Source organism: Theropithecus gelada, chromosome X (genome assembly GCF_003255815.1).
Source record: "Theropithecus gelada isolate Dixy chromosome X, Tgel_1.0, whole genome shotgun sequence".
Lineage (NCBI taxonomy): Eukaryota > Metazoa > Chordata > Mammalia > Primates > Cercopithecidae > Theropithecus > Theropithecus gelada.
Genome location: NC_037689.1, coordinates 1,966,097 through 1,978,266, shown reverse-complemented (window position 1 = coordinate 1,978,266; position 12,170 = coordinate 1,966,097). Strand labels below are relative to the sequence as shown.

At 38.2% G+C, this 12,170-nt stretch overlaps 1 protein-coding gene across 3 annotated transcripts in view; it reads left to right on the top strand.

Moving 5' to 3' along the window:
• Positions 1–12,170, top strand: part of FAAH2 (fatty acid amide hydrolase 2) — a 228,966-nt gene that overhangs the window by 202,486 nt on the left and 14,310 nt on the right. For all 3 annotated transcript variants that reach the window (XM_025372131.1, XM_025372129.1, XM_025372128.1), the window contains 2 exons: positions 2,627–2,738; positions 4,244–4,438. In XM_025372131.1, the coding sequence (XP_025227916.1) occupies positions 2,627–2,738; positions 4,244–4,438 (307 nt within the window). The remainder of the gene's footprint in view (positions 1–2,626; positions 2,739–4,243; positions 4,439–12,170) is intronic.

The following is a 12,170-nucleotide window of genomic DNA, read 5'->3' as shown; positions in this document are numbered from 1 at the left end:
CATTTGGGTTGATTCCAAGTCTTTGCTATTGTGAATAGTGCTGCAATGAACATACGTGTGCATGTGTCTTTATAGCAGCAAGATTTATAATCCTTTGGGTATATCCCCAGTAATGGGATGGCTGGATCATATGGTACATCTAGTTCTAGATCCTTGAGGAATCTCCATACTGTTTTCCATAATGGTTGAACTAGTTTACAATCCCACCAACAGTGTAAAAGTGTTCCTATTTCTCCACATCCTCTCCAGCACCTGTTGTTTCCTGACTTTTTAATGATCGCCATTCTAACTGGTGTGAGATGATATCTCATTGTGGTTTTGATTTGCATTTCTCTGATGGCCAGTGATGATGAGCATTTTTTCATGTGTCTGTTGGCTGTATGAATGTCTTCTTTTGAGAAATGTCTGTTCATATCCTTTGCCCACTTTTGGATGGGGTTGTTTGTTTTTTTCTTGTAAATTTGTTTGAGTTCTTTGTAGGTTCTGGATATTAGCCCTTTGTCAGATGAGTAGATTGCAAAAATTTACACATCTACAGCCATCTGATCTTTGACAAACCTGAGAGAAACAAGAAATGGGGAAAGGATTCCCTATTTAATAAATGGTGCTGGGAAAATTGGCTATCCATAAGTAGAAAGCTGAAACTGGATCCTTTCCTTACTCCTTATACGAAAATTAATTCAAGATGGATTAGAGACTTAAATGTTCGACCTAATACCATAAAAACCCTAGAGGAAAACCTAGGTAGTACCATTCAGGACATAGGCATGGGCAAAGACTTCATGTCAAAAACACCAAAAGCAACGGCAGCAAAAGCCAAAATTGACAAATGGGATCTAATTAAACTAAAAAGCTTGTGCACAGCCAAAGAAACTACCATCAGAGTGTTTTTTCACTGAATCCATAACAGCATTAGGTGGCTTCTTAAGCTCAGGAATGCTGTGACTCTTGCCAACTCCTAGAGGCACTGCTTTGGTGGTGTTGAGTAATATAAGGGAAAGTTTCCTGGGTCACTAGGTAAAGTACGTCACTCTCTTCTCTCTCTTTCCCCCAATATGAAGGAGTCTGTTTTTATGCTGAGTTGTCTAGAGTTGGGAAAGGGGTGACATGTGTACTCCTGTGGACACTACAGCTGGGAAAGTGCTAGATTAAACATTAAGCTAGCACAGTACTGGGTCTCATCTAAGGCTCATGGCAACTACTGCCTGACTTATGTTTATAGGAGACTCAAGTGCTCTTCAGTCTGAAGGTGGGGAATCCTCCTGGTACTGGGTTTTTCCCTTCAGTACAGTCAATTCCCTTCTGACTAGAGTGGGTCTAGAAAGACCATACAGGAGCTAAGGCCTGTTATTGGGGGCTTCAGAGATCTCCTTGTTGCTTCATTTTACTATAGCTAAGCTGGTACCCAAGTTGCAAGACAAAATCCTCTGTACTCTTCCCACTCCTTTCCCAAAGCCACAGAAGTCTCTTCACCAGCTACATTGCCTGGAGTTAAAGGAAGGGTGATGTATGCACTCTTTTGGCCACCACAGCTGGTGTTGCACTAGGTTGGGTGCATCCAAAATCAATTGCCTCTGAGAGAACAGTGTAGCTCCAGGGTTTTTCCAAGGACTATTAGTCCTTGTGGCCTGATGGTCACTCAAATTTGCTTCAGGCCTAGGGCCATGTTAGTCAGCTAGTGGTAGAGCCAGCCAGGACTCCTTCCACTGGAGCTTAGAATTTTCCTCATTCAGAACCACTATAAATGTTCCCTGCTTTGATGCTAGCATAATTTTTCACTATGTTGCATACCAGTGGGACAGGGCAAGACTGGGTTCCAATGCAAAGTAGCCCATTCACTTAACTCACAGTCCTGTAAGCAAACAAATTGTCTTACAATAGGTGCTGATGGACAATGGGGGAGGGTTGGTGTAGGCAATACAAGACCATCTTTCCTACACTCTTCAATGACTCTTTTATTGATATTTTGTTAAAACCAGTGATTGTGATTGTTGACTTTATTGGTTATTATGAATGTGCTTTATTGCATGCATAGTTGTTTAATTTGGTGTTCTTTCAAGGAGACTGATTGCTGAAGCATTCTATTCAGCCATCCTGCTCTGCCTCCACTTCCCTATAACAGGTTTATTGAGTTATAATTCATATACTATGCAATGTGCCTATTTAATGCATACAATGTAATGGATTTTAGTACATTCAGAATTGTGCAACAATCATCACAATTTTAGAATATTTTCATCATTCTTAAAAGAGACCTCATACTCATTATCAGTCACTCTACAGTCCACTTGCCCCTCCATAGCCTTAAGTAACCAGTAATCTACTTTCTGTCTCTATAGATTTGATTATTCTGGATATTTCATGCAAATAGTCTCATAAGTGTGTGGTGTCTTGTTACTGACTTCTTTCACTGGGCACAATGTTTCAAGTTTTATCTATATTGTATCATATATCAGCACTTACATTGTGTGACTAATATTTTATTAATAAATTTTATTTATGTATTCATCAATTGACTGGTATTTGGCTGTTATGCATAATCCTACTATAAAACTTTTATAGATATTTTTGTCTTTACTATTTTGAGAAAATATTCTTGTATTTTATTTCTTGTTTTCAATCTCAGGAACCTGTGAAATTTGTGGATTTGCTTGGTGACCATGGGAAACATGTCAATCCTCTGTGGGAGTTGATCAAATGGTGCCTGGGTCTGTCAGTGTACACCATCCCTTCCATTGGTATGTAAATCATCTTCTACCTAGACCAGTTTCATGTCCTGTAATATTTCTTAATATCTAAATATAAATTTTTGACTAAAAGCCCCATGCAAGTACAAAATCCAGGGGGGCAGTGAAATCTTAAATCTCCAAAATGATCTCCTTTGACTCCATGTCTCTAATCCAGGTCATGCTGATGCAAGAGGTGGGTTCCCGTGGTCATGGGCAGCTCCACTCCTATGGCTTTCCAGGGTATAGCCTCCCTCCAAGTTGCTTTCATGTGTTGGCATTGAGTGTCTGTGGCTTTTCTGGGTGTACTGTGTAAGCTATCAGTGGATCTACCATTCTGGGGTCTGGAGGACAGTGGCCCTCTTCTCACAGCTCCACTAGGCAGTGCTCCAGTGGGAACTCTGTGTGGGTGCTACAACCCCACATTTCCCTTCCACACTGCCCTAGCAGAGGTTCTCTATGAGGGCCTTGTCCCTGCATCACACCTCTGTCTGGGCAGTCAGGCATTTCCATACAAACTGTAAAATCTGGGCAGAGGTTCTCAAACATCAATTCTTGATTTTTGTTCACCCACAGGCCCAACACCACATGGAAGCCACCAAGGCTTGGGGCTTCCATCCTTTGAAGCAATTACCTGAGCTAAACCTTACCCCTTTTAGCCATGATTCCAGCCATAGCTGGAGGGGCTGGAATGCTGGGCACCAAGTCCCTGGGCTGCACACAGCAAGAGGGCCCTGGGCCTGGTCCAGGAAACCATTTTTCCTCTTAGGTCTCTGAACCTGTGATGGAAGGGGCTGCCACAAAGGACTCTGAAATGCCCTGGAGACATTTTCTCCATTGTCTTGGAGATTAACATTTGGATCCTCCTTACTTATGTAAATTTCTCCTTAGAAAATGGGTTTTTTCTTTTCTATCCATCCTAAGGCTGCAAATTTTCCAAACTTTTATTCTCTGTTTCCCTTTTCTGAGGGACTTGCTCTCATGTCCAGGCTGGAGTGCAGTGGTGCAATTATGACTCACTACAGCGTTGACCTCCTGGGCTTAAGCAATCCTCCTGCCTCAACTCCTAAGTAGCTGGGACTACAGGGGCTCACCACCACACCTGGCTAATTTTTGTATTTTTAGTAGATATGGGGTTTCATCATATTGCCCAAGCTGGTCTTGAACCCCTGGGTTCAAGTGATCTGCCAGCCTTGGCCTTGAGAAGTGCTGGGATTACAGGCATGAGCCACCGTGCTCAGCTATAATGGGTTTTCAATTATGTGAACAATCCTTATGATGTACTATGCAGTAGCAGAGGCTAGAAATGTTATATGTAGCATTACTAAAACAAACTAGAAGGAGTTAAAAGTAAATGATTGACAATGGATGGTAAGATTATAAAGTTTTCTTTTTCATCACTTACTTTCTCAGTGTTCTGTAATGAACATGTATTACTTGAATAAGGAAAGATAAAAAACACTATGAATTAAAATGAAGTTTATTACCTTAATTTGATATATGTTATCATTCTGTAGGGCTGGCTTTGTTGGAAGAAAAGCTCAAATATAACAATGAGAAATACCAAAAGTTTAAGGCAGTGGAAGAAAGCCTGCGTAAAGAGCTGGTGGAGATGTTAGGTGATGATGGTGTATTCTTATATCCCTCACATCCCACAGTGGCACCTAAGCATCATGTCCCTCTAACACGGCCTTTCAACTTTGCTTACACAGGTACCTAATTGTATTCCTTGCATTCTGTAATCTTAAAGAAATAGAGATGTATGTTTCCAAGGAAAACATAATTTTCTTTTGCAGTTGGACAAGTTTTAAACATGCAGGTATAAAAATGTTGTGTGATTGAAAACTCCAGAAAACAGTTGCTAATGTCATATGTGGAATATACTTTGCCAATATCTGGTTTCTCCCCAAAACCCTACAAGTGCATATGAGTATCCACATTTTACAGAACTGTGCCTCAGGGAGGTTCAGCCACTTGTCTTCTATCACACAGTGTGATCACACTAGATGCAAAGTCTCCCCTGGCTGCTCTGAATTAAACCAAGTTAAGCTTTTCTCAGGATTTCTGGCTTCCCAGAAGATTCTCGTACAAAAGACAATTCTCCAAGGGATAGTTTACTGGCCTTAGCTATCATCCCCTTTGAATTCAATTCATTCTATTGTTCACCAAACTAGTTTTCTTCACCTAGTTTTTAAGCTATGGATGGATCATGATTATGTGAGGTCTAAAGGCCCATGGATCCGTACTAGGTCAGTTTCTATGGTTTCTCCAGGGTCTTGTCCCAGGGAACCACACTATTCTTTGTGATGAAGATAGAAAAGTCTTCATCAAATACGCATTCTCACCCAAAAAGCCTGTGGTCCACTTAAAGTTGGAATTTGGACTCCTTTGCTCTGCAATTTTCTACTTCTGCATCTTAGAGGAAAACATTGAATGTTTCTCAACTTATTTCCTATCTAGGAAGTCAGGGTAATCTATGCCTTGCAGTGTTGCTGTTAAGATTAAATGAAATAATACATGTAAATTAATTAACATAAGGGTTGTGGAGGATGAGAGAGAGGATATTAAATAGTCTCTATCCTTAATTTCCTCACCCTTACTCTCTCCCTGGCTTTGGTCACTCACTCTTAATTTCTTCTTTCCTGTCTTCCTGTCTCTCTCTTTCTTTCTTTCTTTCTTTCTCTCTCTCTTTCTTTCTTTCTTTCTTTCTTTCTTTCTTTCTTTCTTTCTTTCTTTCTTTCTTTCTTTCTTTCTTTCTTTCTTTCTCTTTCTTTCTTTCTTTCTTTCTTTCTTTCTTTCTTTCTTTCTTTCTTTCCTTCCTTCCTTCCTTCCTTCCTTCCTTCCTTCCTTCCTTCCTTCCTTCCTTCCTTCCTTCCTTCCTCCCTCCCTCCCTCCCTTCCTTCCTTCTTTCATGGAGTTTCGCTTCTGTTACCCAGGCTGGAGTGCAATGGCACAAGCTCGGCTCACTGCAACCTCCACCTTCCAGGCTCAAGCGATTCTCCTGCCTTAGCCTGCCAAGTAGCTGGGATTACAGGAGTCTGCCACCACACCAGGCTAATTTTTGTATTTTCAGTTGAGACAGGGTTTTGCCATGTTGGCCAGGCTGGTCTCGAACTCCTGACCTCAGATGATCTGCCTGCCTTGGCCTCCCAGAGTGCTGGGATTACACACATGAGCCACCATGCCCGGCCTTAATTTCTTAAGTCTTTGAAAAAAGTTGCTGCCTAAATTGCTCTGTTTAAGTTTCTAGCACCTAGCTCCTCGGTTTCTGAAGACAGGTAAAATACTTTAGTCAGTAGGCTAGAATCCAAGGAGAAATATACTGTTTATACCTTTTGGGGAGGATTTTCCTCAGCTTGAGGCTTCCTATGGTTTGCAACTTTTCCCTCTAGTTTAGTCTTGAACACATTTAAAGAGTGTTCCTTGTAAGCCAGATGATATTCTAGGTAATATTGATACAAGACTCATGATAGATGATAACTGCAATTTAGCAAGTTTCTAATATATATGAAGTACTAGGAGCCAGAAATTCTATACATTATCTCATTTATGTTTCCCCCAAATCCCTCACAGCAACTGAAGTTATCTTTGTGTAAAACCTGAGAAGGGAAACTGAATGACTTATAAAGTGATTTAAGGGTCAGGGTCAGGACTGAAATTCAGTTGTATTCTATCTGACTTTAAATGCAATGTCATTTTCACTACATGTATGGGTTGATAATACTCAGTTATGTTTTGTTTTTATTGTCTTTACTAAAGCTGAAAATATATGAGGTTTGGGAGATCTTTTGTCAAAGATGTAGAATTGTTGGATGCCAAATAGGTTAATGTTTTATTGCTGATTCTTTTTTTTTTTTCCTACTGAGACATTCTCCTCCTACTTACAAGATGGGTAAATTAAATCAGATATTTAATTTTTGGGCCTTGGCTTTCTTACTGCTAAGGTGAGGATGCTACGTTGACTTTGAAGGATGGTTGGAAGGATTTAATGTAATAATGTGTAGAGTACTTTAAAATTATTGATAATAGTGATGATAATACCATTTATTGAAGACATGTATATGTTTATATTGATATTAATGTAGGTAATATCAATATCCCTGTTTTACTTCATAGTATTAGTTATATGTGTTTTCCTTGTTTTATCTATTCCTAGAATTGTTCTGAGTTTTACATCTCTCATCTCATTTTATCTTACAGCAGCCCTATAAAAAGGAGAAACTATTAGTGTCCTCATTTTACAGATGAAGGAATTTAGACACAAAATTCTTTAGGAGACATTTGCAAAGTCACATAGCTAAGATAGTATTGGAACTGGGACTTTATCCCAGGCCCTATGATTTCAGAGGAAGTGACCTTATTTATTACACAGAAGAGGAAACAGGAGGCTGAATAGGGTCTCTCAGCTATGAAGTGAAGTGATAAGGATTCAAACCCAGGTCTGTCTGACTCTAAATCCTACTGCTCTTAATTAACTCTCTTCTCTTGTTCTTCTACCTCACTTGGTGCTCAGTGAACCAAAGTACCTTCTCTTACTTTGCTTCATTGACATTCTACAACGAGAATAAATTTATTAAGCGTGTATTGTGGACTATACTGTATGCACTGGTGTTAGATGAATCAGATACATTCCATGCCCTCAGGGAGCTCCTAGCTTAGTACAAGAGAGAAGAAAAATGTTAACAGAGAATTTCAATAGAAGAAAACAAAGGAAGGCTTTCTGGAATAGGTGACCCCTGACCTGGATCCTGAAGGAGAACTAGAAATTAGTCAGAGGAAGGATGTTGGGTAAGTATTACAGTGGTCCAGGCAGTAGGAACCCCATGAGCAATGGAATAGAAAAACACATCAGGAACACTGTGGACAGAGGGTATAAACACTACACTAACTGGAGAGAGTAAATTTTTAATAGAGGAGTGAGAGGAGGAACATGAGTTTGAAAAGGTAAGCATGTCATGGAGAACATTCACAGCCATGCTAAAAACTGCAAAAAAAAAACTTATGTTATTTTTCTTGGCAACCTGCCCTATCCTCCTTTCTTTGCATAATGTCACTGGAATAACACAGCCATGAAAGAGAATAATCTAGTCTACAGATTCTTTGAACATTTGATTAGCCTATGCTATTTCCTGGTAACATGCAATCAACAATGTTTCATATCATTGTATCTCAAATAAGTTATTTACAGCTTTCTTCCACTTTAGTCATACAATGATTATCAACATAACACCTATATGTCATAATAATTGGGGGAGGTGATTACCAGGACAGATGGAAGGAAACAGCTAACAAAAGTGGCCTTCCACTGGCTTTCTCCCCTCTCCCCACTTCAGTTTAGATGTCTGTACTCAAAGATCTCTTGGACTATTTATATCCTGAGATGAACAGCATTGGCCATACAACATTTTAAAGATCTCATCTGAGAAACCCACTGATATTGGTTCCAGGAATGTTAAGCAGATCTTTTGTCACTTCTTCAGCATCCAACATTAGCATGAAACTCAAGATTTATATGTTAGGTTTGGCAAAATCATAACATGCCACCCTCAAGAGTCCCTCTTGTACCCATGCCAATCATTAACAATTGATCACAGCATTCTTTTTCTCTGAGAACAAACTTGGCTTTGTGATGTTTCAACAGAGTGGGCTTGGTCACCTCCCCAATTGATAAGCTAGACACAAAAAATAAAATGTTCACATAGTCTAAGCAAAGATTCTCCATAACAAAATAGTCTGCAATATTGTTAGCTCCTCAAAGGCTGTGGTCTGTATCTATCTTGTTCACCTATGTAATCCCCGTTGACTAGGACATTGCATTGTTGCACAAAATGCATAATTCTTTTTGTTAAACTAACAAATGTATAATTAAAAATATGAATAAGAATAAGCATCCCAGAATAGCAGTAATAAGCTCAGCAAATTCTCTCTCAAACAAACCAACAATAAAACTGGAGAAATTACTGGAAACAACCATTTCAGGTGTGAAAATGATCAAATGGCATAAAGCAAATTCAGGAGCATTTATTCAAGAAAAATTAGTGATTCCTAACAAGAAAAGTTGTAGTCTATGATATTTAAGCTGGGACCTGTTTTCCCCCTCCACTTCTCAGATACAACTTTGAGGTACAAAAGTTTCACACTGAGTAGAGTAAGGCAGACCTTAAAGACTGACAACTCCCATTCTTTCCAGACCCATGTTACACAGCATCTGTTGTGGGCAAGTAGAGAATACTGCTACATCCAACAGCTTCCATTACCTGTGGCACCTTATTATAGAAGTTCCAAACAAGGTCATGGCTGGTCATAAGTACTTGCAGCTCTTCAACCCTTCCCAAGAGAGGCTGATTTTACATGGAGCAGAATATGGAAGATCTTAGATGCAAAAAATTCCATGAAAGCTAAAATTTCAGTGATACTAACAAAATTCTTAGCAACATACTCCAGAGGTAGAGAAAAATCAGAATCAAGAGTTGATAAGACATATAAGACATATTATACACCCAATATAGAAGTATCTGGATTCATAAAGTAAGTTCTTCCTAACCAATGAAAAGATTTAGACAGCCACAAATAATGATGGGGGTTTTTAACACCCCACTCACAGAGTTAGACAGATCACTGAGGCAGAAAGCTAACAAAGAAATTCTGGACTTAAATATGACACTTGACCAATTGGACCCAATCAACCTCTACAGAGTACTCCACACAACAACCACAGAATATATATTTTTCTCATCCATACACAGAATATATTCTAAGGTCCACCACATCCTTGGACATAAAGCAAATCACAATGAATTCAAAGAAATCAAAACCATACCAACCAGATTCTCAGACCATAGTGTAATAAAAGCAGAAATCAATACCAAGATCTCTCAAAACTACCAAAAAAGTGGAAATTAAACAACTTTCTACTGAATAACTCTTAGGCAAAAAACAAAATTAAGACAGTAATTAAAAATTACTTTGAAATTAATGAAATAGTAGACACAGCTTACTCTCTCTGATGCAGTTAAGATGCAATTTGAGATGCAGTTAAAGCCGTGATAAGAGACAAATTTGTAGTGTTAAACACCTTCATCAAGAGGTTAGAAAGATTTCATATTAACAACCTAAAGACACAGTCAGAAAAACAAGAAAAAAAAAAAACCATCCAACTCCAAATATAGTAGAAGAAAATAAACAACTAAATCAGAGAACTGAGCTAAATTGAGACCCAAAATTCCATACAAAAAGTCAATGAAAACAAGTGTTGATCCTTCAAAAGAATAAACAAGATTGATATACCATTAGATAAACTAACAAGGAATAAAAAAAAAAAATCCAAACGAGCACAATAAGAAACAACAAAGATGACATTACAATTGATTCCACAGAAATAGAAAAGTTCCTTAGAGACTATACAGAACACCTTTGTGCACACAAGTTAGAAAATATAGATACAATGGATAAACTCCTAGAAACACACAACCTCCCAAGATATAATTAGGGATAAAAGTGAAGACATGAACATATAAATAACAAGTTCATAAATTGAATCACTAATAAAAAAACTTACCAACGAAAAAGAGCCCAGGACCATGGATTCACGGCCAAATTCTACCAGACATATGAGGAAAAACTGATACTGATACCAATCCTACTCACACTTTTCCAATAAAATCAAAGAGGAGTCTTCTCCCTAATGCATTCTGTGAATCTAGCACCATTCTGGTACCAAAATCTGGCAGAGACAAAATGTATAGTAAATTAAAAAAAAAAAAAAATCAAGTCAATGTCCCCAATAAACACGGATGCAAAACTTCTCAACAAAATAATAGCAAACTAAATCCAGTAGCACATCAAAAAGTTAATCCACCACAGTCATGTAAGTTTTATTTCTGGTATGCAAGGTTGATTCAATGTACACAAATCAATAAATGTGATTCATCAAATAAACAGAATCAAAAGCAAAAGCTATGTGATCATCTCAATAGATACACAAAAAGCCTATAATATAATCCAACATCCCTTAATGACAAAAGCCCTCAACAGATTAAGCATTAAAGTAACATACTTAAAAATAGTAAAAGCCATCTATGACAAACCCACAGCCAACATAATACCGAATGAGCAAAAACTGGAAGAGTTCCCCTTGGGAACTGGAACAAGACAAGTATGCCCACTTTCACCACTCCTATTCAATATAGTACTGGAAGTACTAGCCAGGGCAATGAAGAAAGGGAATAAATAAAAGGCACCCAAATAAAAAGAGAGAAAATCACATTCTCTCTCTTTACTGATATGATTCAATACCTAGAAAACCCTGAAGACTCTGCTAAGTCTCCTGGAACTGATTAATGAATTCAGTAAAATTTTAATATACTAAATCAATGTACAAAAATTATTAACATTATTATACACCAATATTTTTCTAGGTGAGAATCAAATGAAGAACAGAATTCCATTTACAATAGTCACAAAAAACGGAATACCTAGGAACCCATCTAACCAATGAGGTAAAGATTTTTACAAGGAGAACTGCAAAACACAGCTAAAAGACATCAGAGATAACACAAATAAATGGAAAAATATTTCATGCTCATATATTGGAAGGATCCACATAGTTAAAATGGCCATACTGCCCAAAGCAATTTATAGATTCAACAGTATTCCTATCAAAATACCAATGCCTTTGACAAAATTTGACAAAATTATTCTTAAATTCATTTGGAACAAACAAGAGCCTCAATGGCTAAAGCAATATTAATCAAAAAGAACAAATACAGAAGCATCACATTGCCCAACTTCGAAATGTTCTATAAGGCTACAATAATCAAAACAGCATGGTACTGCTACAAAAAAAGAGATGCACAGATCAAGGAAACAAAATTGAGAACCCAGAAATAAACCTGCCACCTACAACCATCTGATCTTCAACAAAATGAGCAAAAGTAAGCAATGGAGGAAGGACTCTCTATTCAATAAATGATACTATAATAGTTTGCCTGCCATATGCAGAGGAATGAAACTGGATCTCTACCTGTCACCATATATGAAAATTAACTTCAGGTAGATTAAATATTTAAATGTAAGACCTCAAACTATAAAAATATTGACAGATAGCTGGGCAGGTGTCATGTAATCCCAGCTACTCAGGAGGCTGAGGCAGTAGAATTGCTTGAACTCAGGAGGCAGACGTTGCAGTGAATCAAGATGGCACGACTGCACTCCAACCTGGGTGACAGAGCAAGACTCCATAAAAAGAAAAAAAAGAGAAGAAGAAAAAAAGAAAAAATCCTAGAGGAAAACCTAGGAAGATGGATGTCAAGATGGCTGAATAGGAACAGCAGCTTCAGTCTGCAAGTCCCAGTGAGACCAACGCAGAATGGGGGTGATTTCTGCATTTGCCATTGAGGTAACCTAATCATCTCACTGGGACTGGTTAGGCAGTGGGTGCAGACC